Source organism: Panulirus ornatus, chromosome 42 (assembly GCF_036320965.1).
Source record: "Panulirus ornatus isolate Po-2019 chromosome 42, ASM3632096v1, whole genome shotgun sequence".
NCBI classification, from domain to species: Eukaryota; Metazoa; Arthropoda; class Malacostraca; order Decapoda; family Palinuridae; genus Panulirus; species Panulirus ornatus.
Window position 1 is genome coordinate 24555261 of NC_092265.1, and position 17886 is coordinate 24573146.

The 17886-nt window shown below is 49.7% G+C and overlaps 2 protein-coding genes across 8 annotated transcripts in view; one reads left to right on the top strand and one right to left on the bottom strand.

Annotated features, from left to right (window-relative positions):
* Sin3A (SIN3 transcription regulator family member A) overlaps positions 1-17796 on the bottom strand; it is a 206648-nt gene extending 188852 nt beyond the window's left edge. For 3 of the 7 annotated variants that reach the window (XM_071686749.1, XM_071686748.1, XM_071686743.1), the window contains exon 1: positions 17675-17796. The gene's annotated coding sequence lies outside the window, so the exon portion shown is untranslated. Of the gene's footprint in view, positions 1-16441; positions 17017-17674 lie in introns of those variants that run through there. The other 4 variants (XM_071686746.1, XM_071686745.1, XM_071686742.1 and 1 more) reach the window with 2 other exon arrangements.
* On the top strand, positions 11939-16433 carry LOC139762019 (uncharacterized; the record flags this gene model as incomplete). Its single annotated transcript, XM_071686799.1, has 1 exon — positions 11939-16433. A coding segment is annotated over one exon (915 nt), but the record flags the coding sequence as incomplete, so codon positions are not given.
* Positions 17797-17886: the final 90 nt, after the last annotated feature.

Genomic DNA, 17886 nt, shown 5'->3' on the forward strand with positions numbered 1-17886 from the left:
TGCCTGCACCGTCTCTCACAGCAACACTTCTGTTCCGGGGAAAAACAAATACGATCACGGATCCTCCTCCTGCAAGAAGTTACGCAGTTATGGTTTACGTAAGGCAAGGTGGTGCTGGTAGTGGCGGCGGCGCTGGTGTATATGGTCGAGGGACGTAACCCACGTGAGTAGTGTGTGTGTGTGTGTGTGTGTGTGTGTGTGGTGAACCAGGGTTTTATTCCCCGTGCCTCAGCTGCGGCCCAGGTGACCAGGACCCACTGTATTGCTAACCTACGAGATAGATGGGTAAATAAATAGATTGATACACTTGTATAGATATATAAAAAGTGTGTGTGTGTGTGTGTGTGTGTGTGTGTGTGTGTGTGTGTGTGTGTATGTGTGTGCCAGAAGGAAGAAGAACACCCTAATACGCACCGGCGTAAATGTTGAGCCAGGTGATTTGCGTTGCACATGCGTTTGTTTACCATGACCACTCATGTCAAGGTCACGTGTACCGGAAGCAGGAAACAACCTGCCATTTGTTTACAACTAGTGACACCCCCCCCCCCCAGGGAAAACCCTGGCAGAGGATGGACACTGCCCTTTACTGGCAACCCTGCACACCATGCAACGACCAGCAGCGCTTGCAACCTTGCACACCGTGAGGCAAAGAGGAGCTGTGCTTCCCCCCACCCCCATGCACCAGACAAGACACCCCCGGGGGTGGTATGTAGGGGAGGGGGGAAGCCGCACTAACACACCCCACACGCGCGCTAGCACACCCCACACACACGCACTAACACACCCCACACGCGCGCTAGCACACCCCACACACACGCACTAACACACCCCACACGCGCGCTAACACACCCCACATGCGCACTAACACACCCCACACGCGAGGTGTTACGGTGTTCCGTCTGTGAACATGTACTACCTGTTCTGACCACCGTGTAATCTGCTCACGCAGGGTACACCCGCGGTCGAGATCCTGTGGATCACGCCCAAGAGGGAGTCGTGTGTCCCTCAGCGGCCAGGGACACCAGAGGGTTCGATCCGCCGCGTACCCGGGGCTTCGGGACTTGCAGACGTGTCTCGGGGACTGAATAGCATGTAGAAGTGAGGATCATCCTTTTTACACCAGGTTTCGAGGCTCACTCAGCCTCCCCGGGTGGGTGCTACACACCCTCGCGAACTGACCACAGACGCAGCCGCCGCGTGGAAACACTCACCCACTCAACCTGGACCAAATGTTCCAAACTCTCTTGATGAAACCGAGATGGAAAACACCGACTCGCCCGACCATCCAGGGTCAACTGCACTCTGTGTGTGTGTGTGTGTGTGTGTGTGTGTGTGTGTGTGTGTGTGTGTGTGCGCGCGCGCGCCTTGGCGAAGGACGACCATCTGCTGTGAGTTGGCTGACAAGTCTCCAGCACGAACGTAGTGGCTGACGATGGCCCGACCACTTGAGGACGACACGAAGAGAGGCTCAGGGAGGGAGAGAAGGGAGGGTGCGTTAAGGGAGAGCTTGTGAATCCATATGAGGAACTACGAGACCTGGAAGGAGATGTCAGACTACCAGATGAGGAAAAAGAATATACGAGGTACAGCTCTGAAGGAAATAAGAAAAGACAGGAAAGACTCGTGACATAATAGCTCATGTCCACCTACAGAAGGCTGGGTGGGGGTAGAAACTTCCCCAAAAACTTAAACATTTCCGGGGAAAAAATCTAAAGCCCCTGTTTCCCTCCTAGAAGGCTGGAGAACATCCCTAAAAAAAAAAGAAAAAGAAAATCGAATCTTCCCCCCAAAACAAGGTTGACTGAAAGCCACTCCTCCCCCCACCCCCACCCTTCCTTTTTAGTTTTTTTTTGAGGAATAAAAGTAAACAGTGACGTCTTTAGGTGCACAAACAGCCATGTACTGAACTGCTTGCAACTGAAGTCCACCTGTACTACCTGCGGATCACCTGACGAGGAGGGGAGACAGTACTACCCCCCCCCCCCCGATCATTCTCAAGGGACTCAGCTGATTACAAAATTAATATCTCCCCCCCTCCCCCCAAAAAAAGAAAAACTGCTGCAAAAAAACTTTATCTGGATAACATCTTTTTGATAAAAGATTAGAAAACTACTCAAGATTAGAAAAATACCTGATGGAGATTAGAAAACTAATTGACAAGGATTAGAATTAGAAAGCTACCTGATGATTAGAATACCTAATATCTACAAAACTACTTGAGCAAGATTAGAAAATTACTTGATGGAGATTTGAAAACTCTCATATAAGGGATTAGAAAACTACTAAATAAGGTATCAGAAAACTACTATATAAGGGATTAGAAAACCACTCGACAGAAATTAGAGTACTTGACAAATATTAGACTGTTACGAACTCAATACTTGTTGGGGCAAGGTCACCAGTAACATATATGTTACAAATACGTTGCTGATCCTCGTCTTTTTAAGGACGTTAGATCTGTTAAGTTGTACAACTCAGGATAACACTGTCTGAAAGTTATGGGATTGAATTAAAGACCAGCATTACATTAAATCTACTTATAATGAAAGAATTCAAGTGTACAAAGATAGGCACAGAAATCAGGCATGAATCATTTACGTTAACACTGAACATGAGTTTAACATTGAACATGAGTTAACATTGAATATGAGTTAACACTGAACATGAGTTAACACTGAACATGAGTTAACATTGAACATGAGTTAACACTGAACATGAGTTAACATTCCAGATAAGATTTCAAGCCAGGAGATCTCTTTCCTTTATGACACTTTGTTCGATAACATTACAGTTTGACCTGACGTGACACAGTAGTAACGGGCTTACAGCACAGCACTCGGGTAACGGGCTTACAGCAGTAACGGCTTACAGCACAGCAGGGCTTACAGCAGGGGACAACACTTACCTCGCTGGGCTAGAGAGAGAGGAATCAAATCTCAGCGGGTGTCGTGGGTATTTATTACAAGTAAAGACAAGCGTTCACCCTTGCTGCTATACAACGCTACCCTTGATTGGCTATGGGACTAAGAGCAATTCTGATTGGTTGGAGGGTCCCAGAGTCTCGGGTTAGTCACACTCCTTGATCCTTCTTGTTTACGGCAGCAGCGATGACATATGGGATGACATAACCCGCAGCTGACCCCACGCCTTGACCTGGCGCCTTTGATGAGGGTTCGGGTGCTGGAGGACTGGTCAACATCTGCTTCAAAACAGAATCATTGAGCCAAATGCTTGGTGGGCAGAGAAACTCCGAGCCAGCCTCAGAGGAGACATCACTCCTCGCCCTGATAAGGAATAGCAATAACACCCTATACAAAGGCACACTATACACATCACAGAAAACAGAGATAAGATTAGGCCACATCACAGAAAACAGAGATAAGATTAGGCCACATCACAGAAAACAGAGATAAGATTAAGCCACATCACAGAAAACAGAGATAAGATTAGGCCACATCACAGAAAACAGAGATAAGATTAGGCCACATCACAGAAAACAGAGATAAGATTAAGCCACATAACAGAAAACAGATAAGATTAGGCCACATCACAGAAAACAGATAAGATTAGGCTAGATCACAGCCCACAGAAAACGACCCAAAACACAAGACAACCCAACTCCGTTGCGTCCGTTATCACACGGCTGCCTCCTCTCCCTGGAACAACCAAAGTCTGCAATTCTTTTCCATCTCTTAGTCTTGCATATCCTCTAAAAAAAAAAAAAAAAGAACAATCCACACCTAACCTCCCCTTATGAATCTACGATCAATCTCACAGCTGATCGGGGATGGATCTGGCAGGTACACCACGCGGAAGACTTCTACACAACCCGCCCGCAGTAGCTGTCCACCTTTCCTCCCTCTCGAGGATACTACTGGAATCACGAATGATGTGCCACACAACACCACCTGCAGATAGTGTGCCCCAGCCAGGACCCGTGAGGCGCGCCCTCCTGCAGGTCCTCACGGCCGTCCAGGACCCGTGAGGTGCGCCCTCCTGCAGGTCCTCACGGCCGTCCAGGACCCGTGAGGTGCGCCCTCCTGCAGGTCCTCACGGCCGTCCTCGACCCGTGAGGCGCGCCCTCCTGCAGATCCTTACGGCCGTCCTCGACCCGTGAGGCGAACGAGCCCTCCCTCGGTTACTGACGACACAATAAAACACACTTTAAGTTGTGGCTCTGGGGCGCCGAGGGGAGAGGAGGGGGTCGATCCCCCTCCCCTCCCAGGGAGGTCCAGGGGGTTCCCAGCCCAGGAAGCTAACTATACAGCGGCCACACTGCTGCTGCTGCTGTGGCCTTGACGGTAAGAAAAACTCTCCCGAGGATGCTGCAACTGGCAACTGGGGTGAGAGGGGGGGCTGCTGCTGCTCTACGTACGCACACGATCTAACTGACCTACGATATAGCGTGGCAGCGCTCGCTCTCTCTCTTCTCTTTTCCTGTCGTCAATGACTGGCCGGCCAGCCAGCCCGGGACATGGTCCGTAACCCTTTCCTCTCCACCCCCCCCCCCCAAGCCCGCCTTACAACATCAGTTCAAACCCCCTTCCCCACACGACTCTGGGGGAGAGGAGCACTAACCTCGCAATCTTGACAGTCTGAGCCGCGACCCCCCTCCAGCAGCACAGTCTTATATCAGACCCCCCCCCCCTGAGGCAAAACCCACGAGGTATATAGGGAAACGAGGCGTGATTTTTGATGGTGACCATCAAATCAATACGGCCTTCACTTTGGGGAATCCATCCTCCACGACGTCTCCTGTGTCGGCCGTCCGAATCGCAATTCTCAAATTCGCCCCGATACCATTTTTCTCGCCATCCACCACCAAGGGGGACCTGGTCGCGTCACCCGGCGGACCCCCGGGGGAACATCCAAGGTGCCCCGCGTCAGGGGGGGGGGGGCAGGGCTGGGGGAGGGTTAGTAGCAGCAGACCCCCACCCTCCTCACCCGTCCGCCCTATGTTTACCTTTAAACTCGGCCACAGTGGGTGGCGTCCAAGGCAGGCAGTGAGGGACAAGGGGTTACTTCCTGGCCCGGGGCACCACCGCCGCCACACGGGGGGGCGGCACCTCACACACCGTGCGGCCCTCCCGGGTACTGATCGTCCGTGACACCAGCAGCTGCACCAGCCTTAATTTATGGGAGACGTGGGCAATTTAAGGGAGAGGTGGGGCCTCCCGTCTCCCTACTGACCATTACTGAGTTCCGGGCCCACGACGTGCCTCCAATAATGGACAATATCTCTTGCCCTCACAACTTAACTCATAACATGGGGCCACCTTCTTCCCCCCCCCACCCCACCCACCTGTTATGGTCGTGTGGGGGGGGGGGGTAAGGATTGGTACCTCCCCACCTGCTATGGTCGTGTGAGGGGGGGGGTAAGGATTGGTACCTCCCCACCTGCTACGGTTGTGTGTGTGTGTGTGGGTGTGTGTGTGTGTGTGTGTGTGTGTGTGTGTGTGCGCGCGTGTGTGTGTATGTGTGTAGGGATCGCTCCCCCACTTGTTATGATCGAGCGGGAAGAAGAGAAATTTACACTCTTAGTCAACAGTCAGTAGACATCTCCAAAACCTTGCCTGTCCTCCATCACTACACCCCCACACCTACCTAGCCCTCATGCACTACACCTCCACACCTGCCAAGCCTTCAAGCACTACACCTCCACATCTGCCCAGCCCTCAGGCACTACACCCCCACACCTGCCCTGCCCTTAAGCACTACACCCTCACACCGGCCTAGCCCTCAAGTAAAAAACACCCACACTTACCCTGCCCTCCAATACTACACCTCTACACCCACCCTGTCCTTCACCATTACGGCCCAGCACTTCTCCTCCAACATCATATCCCTGGATAGGTGTTCATCGTGCCAAAAATCACCTTAAAGCTAAACGCCCCTGGCGACTTCCTCCTAAAACACCAATCCCTCATGATACACACATGGCAGACTTGGACACCACCACCACGACGGACGACTTGGACAGAGCCTTCATAAACCTGCCCATGCGTTGTGTCCAGGAACCTGACCTCCGCCACTAACGCCATCAAACATCCTCTGGACAGAAGGTCTGGACTCTGGAGACATCAACACCCCCGAGAGTGTAACTGACTAGTATCGCTCCACTCCACGGGAGGAGGAAGCATAGCACAGACTACCCCCGACCAGTAGCAGACAATACAACGTAGTCAAACCTTCCCAGACAGTCGTCAGATGCGAAATGATGGACTATATAGAGTCAGATACTCTACAACCCTTTGATGAGTGTTACTAAGACGTCAGGGCGTAAGATAAAGACTACCAATACAACACTTATAAGAGGAAGTTTAAACTCAAGAGACCAAAGAACTTTATAAATCAGGCTATTTCCAGTGCCAACGAAGGTCAAATGTCCCGTTCCTCGAAGTATTACTCGTAAACATTGTTCCTCGTTCCCCTTGGTTCAGTGCATGCACCCCTTCTGTTCCGCGTTCCCCTTGGTTCAGTGCATGCAACCCTTCTGTTCCTCGTTCCCCTTGGTTCAGTGCACGCACCCCTTCTGTTCCTCGTTCCCCTTGGTTCAGTGCACGCACCCCTTCTGTTCCTCGTCCTTACACTTGGAAATGATACGGAGTCCGAGTCATAGTTTCAAACTTCATCACATCATGACTGAACAATGAATACAACCTCAGAGTAACCATGTCTGAGGACGTTCCTCAGTGGACACAAAAGCAACAGTCGCCTCTTGCCAAAAGATGGGTATGATGGACCTTGTGGCTCTTCAAGACGAGAGAGGACAACCCTATATGACACTCGAGGAGGCAATACTTTACATTCTCGAACCGAATACTGTCGTCTGCTAATACCACCACCTCTTGGGCCGGGCGTCAGTGCAGGTGGGGAAGGCGCAAAGATAACGCACGACCCACACAGACGCTCTGAAGTATCTGAGCAACTGGATACAACTAAAATCGCTGAGGCGAAGGCTGTACTCTTCGGTGCGCAAGCTGGGGGAAAAGTTTGTCTTCATTTACGCGAGGGATATCCTGGAAGGTACCCTTCCCAAACACGAAGTCAAAGACTGTCCCCTACTGGCACAACAGGCATGGGAGATTCCTGTTACTAGTGAAATCAAAAAGGGTCCAATAAACACAGGAGTATTCATTCACCCCAAACATCTGGAGCAAAAGTCTGTTCAACAATTTCTTGCAGTCATCAGAAACACAAAGGGGCGTGCAGTGGGGACATCTGACAATAGGCAATGGATAAGAGCCCCAAACGTGTACAAGACCTAACAGGCCGTAGAGGTTACGTGGGATTGCGAAATACATTTGCACACTTTCTAACCCTGCAGTTTCTCCCGCCCTGGATGATGATGATGATGTATGATTTTGGCTCATAGCAGTATTCTATTTGTGAGAGCATTAGTACCAACAAAAGCATCTTTCCTCTCCCAAGTGGAAAGTCGGCAAGACCCATCCCACCTTCAAGTTCCCCAAGCTCCAGCCTACCTTATAGCCTTGAAGGTCAGCAAGATCCAGGGTATAATCCTTCTGGAAGGGGTGCCCGTTGCCTTTGTGTTCGCTGAAGGCAAGATTGACACACATTCGTATTTTGGAGGTCTTTTACATTGCTGAACCGTGATATTATGATGCCTTGTCTGTCCAGCACTTTGCTGTTTATGATCATCATCATCTTCGTTCTCGCGTACTTACACAACCTTATCCCTATCGTCAAGCAACTCCGCAAGTCATATGATCTTGACCTAAAACCATTTTGCTCTGGAGTTATAAAACTTACTGAATCATCCGATTCCATTAAAGTAATTCCGTAAAGTCGGTCACTTTCCATTTTGGGATCAGTAAAAACAAAGAGGAAAAAAATGTGGCATCATGTGAAATGTGACGTGTTTATCATCACTGCTGGCTGCTTGGCTTCCTCCTCCTGCAGAGGTGGTCGACACGAATCACCTTGCTACTCCGGTAGATGATGATGATGATGATGATGGCACTGTCCAAGTTTATCGTCCGTGTGATACACAGTGCTGGTAATGGTGGCGTTTTGCTTATCTTCCAACGAACGAAAGGAAGACTTCCAGGAAGAGCGTCCAGGGGCAGCATGCACGGCCGTGCTCTCAATGGCGCTGTGATGAGACCGACATTGCCGTAATACCTGGTGAGGTCTTCGAGGGTCTTCTACCCCCCACAGTCCAGAAGGGACGGACCAACACGCGGCTACTGGAGGTGTGTGTACTGCTGTTCGAGGAAGAAGTCAGTTGGGTCGTTTGGGGCGATATATATTTTTTTCCGACTCGCTGAACACTGATTCATACCGTATTTCAGGTATGTGCTTCACCTCCTGGCGATTTCTGACTGGCTGAACACTGATTCATACTACGTTCTGAACCTCAGCCTCGTGCCTCAGCAATCACCCGCGCACGTGTGCCCTCTGGCTCCTCGTGGGCCACTATAACATTCATGTGAGTTTTGCTTGAAAAAAAAAAAAAGTTTTTGCGATTCTTTTTTCCACTCGTTTTTTTTCGAGTCCCGTATATGACTTTGTGAGTTTACAGTGAATGCTCGCCACTTCATTCGACAGATTGTCTTTGCCAGCCGCCGAGGTGTGGGGGCTTGAGGTCTTTTATCACGTTCTGGTCTCCTACAGAGGGAGCGTCCTTCTCCCTGAGTGTAGACCTCCTGTACAATGTAATCTCGGTGGCATGTTGGCCTGACATTCTTTTGGTGTTGTAACGCTCAGGAACATTTCCCATCGTGTCGCACACATCTCTTCCATGACTTATTCTCATCTTCGTGTTTGTAACAAATCAAAACTGGCGGTGTGACCTGTCTCCGCCTGCAAGGGGTTACAAGGCTGTAACATTGGCAGTACAGTCTCGTCAAAGAACTCATTCCACAGGGAGTCTACATTTCCCTGATGCTGGAAGCAGCGCAGCCTTGGGCTGCAGGAGCTTTTAAAAAAAGGTCCTGGGTAACACCAAGACTTGGAGATTCCAGAGATAACCATAAATAAATCAAACAATTCAAGCAAGACCGGTAACTTTTCTTCGACCAATCTTCCTTGCAGTTCTACCCGGATGTAATTAAACAGTCGTATTTGGGGCAGTGGTCTGTCATCAGAAATGAAAGGTTCACGTCATCTAAGAAGACCACATCAGGAACACATCATCTTCTGACTGGGTCTGTGGGTGTCTACTTGACCTCGCACACGTCATGGTAAACAATGAAATGTCCTTTATAGGTAGGGGTGGGGGATGCCCTAGGCTAGAGTACATCCTCGTGTGTAAACATTTCCACCTGTGTGTGTGTGTGTTTTATGCTACTGTTATCACTGGGACCGTATTTCCAAGAAGGTCGAGACAGTAGACTCTCTCTCTCTCTCTCTCTCTCTCTCTCTCTCTCTCTCTCTCTCTCTCTCTCTCTCTCTTAGAAATCGAATCACCTTAGCAGGTCAACTTGTCATGAGAATATCTGAGCGGAAGTGTTCACATGATCCATAATGACGGGCTTCAGGTGTAGGCTTCCCTACAAACTGCACCACATCTGACTCTGGTCAGTTGGCCTCTTATGAAACAAATCTTGTGGATTATTTTGTGGTTTTGCGTTTGTAACACCTGCACTTACTCCCAGCATGACACATCTGCCCTGCCATACAGCAGTACACCCCTTACACCTGCCCTGCCATACAGCAGTACACCCCTACACCTGCCCTGCCATACAGCAGTACACCCCCACACCTGCCCTGCAATACAGCAATACATCCCCACATCTGCCCTGCAATACAGCAGTACAGCCCCACACCTGCCCTGCCATACAGCAGTACACCCCCACACCTGCCCTGCCATACAGCAGTACACCCCCACACCTGCCCTGCTATACCCACACTTGCCCTCCCCTCCAGCATTACATCCCCACACCCGCCCTCCCCTCAATATATGTAACACACCAAAACTAAAGCATTGATAACCAGCTGGGTGACGTACAGGTGGGGTGTGTATACTAACCCTTGGTATAGTACAGATCATCACGGTGACCAGTCCCTACTAAGTGCAGTATAAGCATTGAAATGCCTGTACTACACACCAGCACCACATCTCACTACACCAGACCATACACAGTACCCCCCACACACATACACACCCCAGACATTCGTATGTACCCTCAAGCACCACAAGGCAGACCCTAGTAGGTAACAACCCCTCCCCCCCATCCCACACCCAACACTACACCCCCAGACCCTTACATATGCTCCACATACAACACTACACCCAAGACCCTCCTATGTACCCTCCACACCAAACACTACACCCTAGACCCTCCTATGTACCCCACACACCAAACACTACACCCCAGACCCTCCTGTGCACCCCACACTACATCCCACTCCTATATACCCCACGCACCCCAGATGCTCCTCTGTACCCCACACTACACCCCAGACCCTCCTATGTACCCTCCACACCAAACACTACACCCTAGACCCTCCTATGTAGCCCACACACCAAACACTACACCCCAGACCCTGTTCCCTTCCCCTTCCATTAATTATCTAATAGTCGCCCATCCCTGCAGCATAGCTGAGTCTGGGACCAAGTTTATCTTTTTATTCACTGATCAATCAGGCTGTTGACGGCGGCCAGGGAAGGGCTGGCAGATGTACGCGCCCTCCACAACCGGCCATGGCGGGTACATTTTTGTACATCAACTTATCCAGTACATTTCTGAGTCCCACACGAGGCTGGGTCATAATGATGATGATAATAACTGTAATTAGTAACGTGATACTTAAAACGTTTTCTCTTATGCCAGTTTCCAACCTCACTTATTCTCCACACGTCTTACACTCCTACTTCTACCAACAGGAAATCCATTTCTCAGTCCAGACTGCAAGCCAATCATTCCCAGATCCTCCAACTGTAAATCATATATAATTCTCTCCCTAGCCTGCGATCATGAGCAGCACAGTCAAAGTGATTTCAGTGGTTCCCATTTTTTTTTTTTTTTTGTTTTTTTGCCAGACTCAATGCAGACTGCGAATCATATTTACATTTTCTCACACCGCAACTCTGCCCGCTTTACATTAAGGGAGATGCCAGCACATAACACAGCTTCTGACGCGAAAAATACGACTGTTCTGGCGACTCTCTCTCTCTCTCTCTCTCTCTCTCTCTCTCTCTCTCTCTCTCTCTCTCTCTTTCTCAAACTTCGCAGACTCCAGCCTACCATCCTCTGCACCGACCGGCTGAAGGCTTTGCCATCCATCAAGATGTCCCCTCACTACATCCCAGCATCTCATCCGTCCCCTCATTACAACCCAGCATCTCATCTATCCCCTCACTACACCCTAGCATCTCATCTGTCCCCTCACTACAACCCAGCATCTCATCTATCCCCTCACTAAACCCCAGCATCTCATCTGTCCCCTCACTAAACCCCAGCATCGTCCCTGCCTCCTCACTAAACCCCAGCATCTCACATGCTCCCTCACAACACACCCAGCATCTCACATGCTCCCTCACAACACACCCAGCATCTCACTTGCTCCCTCACAACACACCCAGCATCTCACATGCTCCCTCACAACACACCCAGCATCTCACTTGCTCCCTCACAACACACCCAGCATCTCACATGCTCCCTCACAACACACCCAGCATCTCACATGCTCCCTCACAACACACCCAGCATCTCACATGCTCCCTCACAACACACCCAGCATCTCACATGCTCCCTCACAACACACCCAGCATCTCACATGCTCCCTCACAACACCCCCAGCATCGTCCGTCTCCTTACTACACCCTAGAATCTTACATGCTCCCTACTCTCTACACCCCAGCATCTCCCCTGTCCCCTCACTACAACCCAGTATCTCCCCTGTCCCCTAACTACACCCCAGTATCTCTCCAGTCTCCTCACTACATCCCAGTATCTCACCTGTCCCCTAACTACACCCCAGTATCTCCCCTGTTCCCTCACAACACCTCAACATCTTCCCTGTCCCCTCACTACACATCAGCATCTTCCATGTTCCGTATCTACATCCCATAGCTATCCTGTCCCTATACTGTACCCCCAGCATTTTCCTTGTCCCCTCACTACACCCAAAAGCTATCCTGTCCCCTTACTATACCCTAGCATCCACCCTGTCCCCTTACTATAATTCAACATCCACTATGTCCCCTCACTACACACCCAGCACCTCACTTGTCCCCTCAGTACGCCCCAGCACCACCACTGTCCTACTCTCAGAACACCCCGGCACCTTCCGTGTCCCCACAGTACACTCCTGCACCTCCCGTGTCCCCCCAGTACACCCCGGCACCTCCTGTGTCCCCTCAGTACATCCCAGCACCTCCCGTGTCCCCTCAGTACACCCCGGCACCTCCCGTGTCCCCCCAGTACACCCCGGCATCTCCTGTGTCCCCTCAGTACATCCCAGCACCTCCCGTGTCCCCTCAGTACACCCCGGCACCTCCCGTGTCCCCCCAGTACACCCCGGCACCTTCCGTGTCCCCACAGTACACTCCGGCACCTCCCGTGTCCCCCCAGTACACCCCGGCACCTCCTGTGTCCCCTCAGTACATCCCAGCACCTCCCGTGTCCCCTCAGTACACCCCGGCACCTCCCGTGTCCCCTCAGTACACCCCGGCACCTCCCGTGTCCCCTCAGTACACCCTGGCACCTCCCGTGTCCCCTCAGCACACCCAAGCACCTCCCGTGTCCCCTCAGTACGCCCCAGCACCACGACTGTCCCCTCACTATACCTAAACACGGATATAATTTCCTACTGGCACGACAGGCATGGGGGACTCTGTAAAACACTACCTCGACAATCAAAACTTGCAATACGCATGAAATGAGAAAAGGCCTTCAATTTCAGGGCACAAATCTCTTCAACAAATTGTCTGCAACATCAGAAACACCATGTGATGCGCAGTGAGACTTTCGTCCACCCGTCCCCTAGCTACACACTAGCACCTCCCTCGTGAGGGACCCCTAGCTACACCCACACCCTAGCACCAGCCACGTCCCCTCAATGCACCCAAGCACCACCTCTACCCCTTGCTTGCTACACATCTACCACCTCGTCCCCCACTACACACCTAGTACCTCCCCTGTCCCCTCAATATACAGCCTGCACCTCCCCTGTCCCCTCAGTACACCCTTACACCTTGCTACACCCCTCACTATACACCTGCACACATGTTACCTCTCTATTTTCCAGACCAACACATCCCCTCATTACACCCTAGCACCTTTCTTGTCACAGGAAACCCTAGCTCCATCCGTATCCCCTCAGTACACCCCAGCACCTTCCCTGACCCCTCACTAACCCCAGCACCATCCATGTCCCCACACTAAACCCAAGCATCTTCCCAAACTTAACTCCAAAAACTCCCAAGTCCCCTCACTACACCCCAGCACCTCCAAGTCCTCACTACACCCAGCACATTCCATCCCCTCACTACACCCTAGCAACAACGGAGCTTCACTATACCGCAAATCCCAGTACTTCTCACTACACCCCAGCACCTACCAGTCCCCTCGTTACACCCTAGCACATCACATCCCCTTTCTACACCCTGGCAACAACGTACCCTCACTATACCTGACACCGCCACGACAATCCAATAGCACTCACTACAACTCAGCACTTACTATGTTCCTCACTATACCCATACACATCCCATTCCAATCCCGCACTACACCCCTAATACATCCCATCCCCGCACTACACCCTGGCAACAACGTACCCTTACCATACCTCACACCCCCACTACATTCCAACACTACTCACTACACCTCAGCACTTCCCTAACCCCTCACAACAGTCCAGCTGTTGCTCCTCTGCCCTCTGATTACAGAAAAGTCCACTCACTACACCCAAGCACCTACCCTGTCCCCGAACCATACCACAGAAACTCCCCAGTCCCCCCTCATAAACCCCCAACACTTCCCTATCTTTGTTACACCCCAGCACCTCGTTGTCTCATTTCTACACCCCAACTACGAGTCCCGACAGAACTCCCCTGCACCAACTATGTCATCTCAAAATACCCGAGCACCACCTCTGTCCCCTCACTACATCCAAGCACCACCCTAGTCCCTACAACCCAGCAACTCCCGTCACCTCACTACACCCCTATCCCCCTCACTACATCCCAGCTGTCCCCTCACTACATCCCAGCATCTCCCCTGTCCCTTCACATACATACTCCAACAAAACCTTCTCGGGACAGCATAATCACCGATCACAAAACTCGCAACTCCCCTGGAATGTTACCAAGGAGGAGGATGTTCCTGTCACTATCGACAGAGAAGCATGCTCAAAACAGGTAACAACCTTCGGACCAAGTCAGACTGGTCTTCCATCCCTTTATCGATAAAAAAAAAAAAGCACCTGCCTAACAACCTTAACCGGAAAACAAATAACTTGAACTACAATCGATAACCGTAAGCCGCAATGTCCTCACTCTCCTGGCTGAGTATGCTCAACGTATGCCTACCTGAAAACCTCAACCGACCAGCTCATTTCAGATCGGAACCCAACGAAACATGTCAGCCACACTGATAATGGCCTGTAACCCACACTCCCAACATTCATTACGTCCGGTACTATATCTATCTATCTATCTATCTATATATATATATATATATATATATATATATATATATATATATATATATATATATATATATATGATGAATGGGTCCATTCTCTTTCCGCCCCACCTCTCTTGCATGGCTACAACCATAGGAATAATCAAGACCTAAATAAATAATTTAAAACTAACATTTCCATACGGCGTCTCCAGTATTAGGCAGCATGCCTTCCCTCCTGCTGAACACGACTGCTTCCCTATCTCATTACATGAAAAAGCTGCATCTAAATAATAGCAGTATTCCCAACCTCGTCAAAATCTCGATAGGCACTTGCAAAGCCAAGTCAGTAAGGAATGGTAAAATCTGTTTTCTCACAACCTACACCCACCCACACACACATGCGTGTATTCAGTCTTTGTCAACACATTAAACAATAGATTTGTTCAATTCTACTGGTACCACAAACACAAAATCTGCCGTTCATTCCAAAGAGGTTATCATAAATCCAAGTCATTTCGGTGGGCCACTGATCGAAACAGAGCAAAATCTTATGCTCTCACTCTCAAGAGATAAAGTTTAGTCAAGCCAAATCCTAAAGACCATTCTTCCATGATACAATGAGACAGATATAAGAATGTCACTACATTCGTTATATTCCAACTCGGTCTCCCTCATGATCCGGGGTAAACAGTAACTATCCTCGCTCAACAAAATCCTCTCGCTTCACTTAGGTTATGTAACTGCGTCATCAAGTTAAGGGTTGGCAGTTCACCACCCACCACCAACAATCATCTCGCCACATCATCTTTCCCTACAGGCTATGCACACACTACCTCACCTTTATCATACCTTTTCACTCTAAATTCAGTAATTAGATTCTATAATCAATAGATTACTCAATCAATCAATAATTACCTACCTGACTTCCTACATATAAATCACACTTCATATCAGTTAAGCAAGATATCAATGGGCTGACTGTGCAGTTTTGTGAGAAAGTCTCCACAGTATGCAGAGGCAGCTACTCACTTCCCTATTCGCCACAATTTACGAAAATCACCGTCACCTGGTGACCATCATCACTCAAGTCTGCTACCCCATGTATCTGGTCCCCAACCACCTCCACGCCCAGAAAACAGAAAATGGCAAAGAGCACCAACGATTTCTTCAAAAAACGTCAAAGTATTATTTCGGTCGATATATCACTAGAAGCAGCCTACACACTGCCTGGTTACTCGGAGACTGTAACATGTTGACATCACTTATCAGCAGAAGTCGACTGAAGACATATAGCAGACACAAGTCTACGGAAAGTACTCGCCAGGTAATACTATCCAAAGTTAATCCACTTGAGCAGCCACGTAAGAAATTTATATTTACCTCTGCATGGCATTTTCTCATTGTCCTTACCAAAACCCAGATATCGACGATTTGTACACTGGAGTAGCTTCACGAACACCCGTTATGCACATATGCTGATGACAGTAGGTTTACATAGTCATCAACCATGGATGAACCTCAATTCTAAGGCAGTATTCGCCATCCACATGGACATTAAAACAAAATCGAGATAGCTGGCACGCTGTGAAGACCGTCCTTATCGCCAACACGAACCCTACAACTCCACTAGTTTCCCGTATGTTATCATATCGCCAACACCTCAGCCAGACACCATCCGTCCTGCCAGGCCAATCACTGACGTCATCTACGTCAACCTTCACGGCACCAGTCACCACCCGAACTGCCGGCAACAATATCATGGGCCCCATAACAATGGGTGGTGTCTTACAAGTACAAATATGGGCGGAGATGAGGGCTTCTGATACCGATGAAAAAGAACTTACCTCGTCCAAATAATAGGCCAGATCTGACTTCATTATCCTAATGTGCCAGACACTTCAGTCTTGAGGTAATCCTCCCACGACTCCCTGCAGCTTCAGGCGAATTGTAATCTGCCAAGAAGAGGAGGGAGGAGTCGACGCTGGAGCAACTGTGATGGCCCCCTTGCACCAGCCAACTCCCCCTTAGCCCCCTAGATGTAGTACACAAAACACACCTTATCAGAGTTTGTTTACTTCACCACAGACTAACGTCTTCTACTTGATATGTTCCTGAAGCTCAAGGAAATACCTCAATTTTACCCCCAAAATTGCTCGTTTCACTTCAAAACGCCACGCCACACCACCGGACTTTGTCACAAAACCGGACTCGCCATCTCAGTCGATTTCTGAGCATCTGAGGTTGTCGGGCCAACTTCTGATCACGTCAAGGGGTGCACCAACGCATGTCTTCACCGCACACGTACTTATACACCCCACTGTCCACTTCAGACAACAACTTTGGAAGGAAAACTATGGAGCTACACCTCCACCGCCTTTCTCTGCTAGGCCTACGTGGTTACGCTGAGAGTGGCTGGGGACGAGAACGAGGAGTGGCCTCCCCCCGGCGGCCGGAGTGGACTCGCCCGAACACACAAACTTGTGGCGGACACCAAACTGGCACACCGACCCCGCTAACTCGAACTTACCATTTACAACCACAACACTCGGGACACCACGCCCAATGGCACACCAAGCCGACACAGCACTACCAAACACACTCCACTAGCGAAAAAGAACTAAGTCAACACCACAACAGGCGCCGTAAGGGCAAAATGACGGGAGAATCTTGACACCACCATATATTTAGTAAATGTACGGCTCTTGGCGCACCCAACCACGATTAATTTGTGACTAAAACGTTCTCTCGAACTTATTCTACAACCATCCACGATTATTTCTGATACAACTAATGAGTTCAAAATATTCTGGGCAATGCTCTGTAAAAAGCCACTTTCTCGACTTACATCGTTACAGGACCACATACCACTCAGCCTCCGTACATGCCTGCTGGATGCATCTCAATTAACAGTTCCCCAAAGTTGTAATGCATAAAATACTCCTTAAAATCCCTAAAAACTAAATTTTCGGTCTCCGCTATCTATCATCAAATTCCGAAGTATCTAGGGTCGTAGAGGTTTCAGGGGCCTTCCATTAGATATCCTGAACACTGCAACAATACAGATTTTCCGTACTTACCATATCAGGTCCACAGATGAATAAGATTTTGGGAGATTTTATCAGACTGACACACAGACACATCCGCCATGGAAAATGCTCAACTACGAATTTCAGACGAGAGTGACGTCACAGTGTTTGCCTCACGATAGCCAATCAGGTGAGAGTTATAGCTCTGGCAAGTATAATTTACTCTTTACCGTAGATTTTAAAATCAAATATTTTATTCAAAT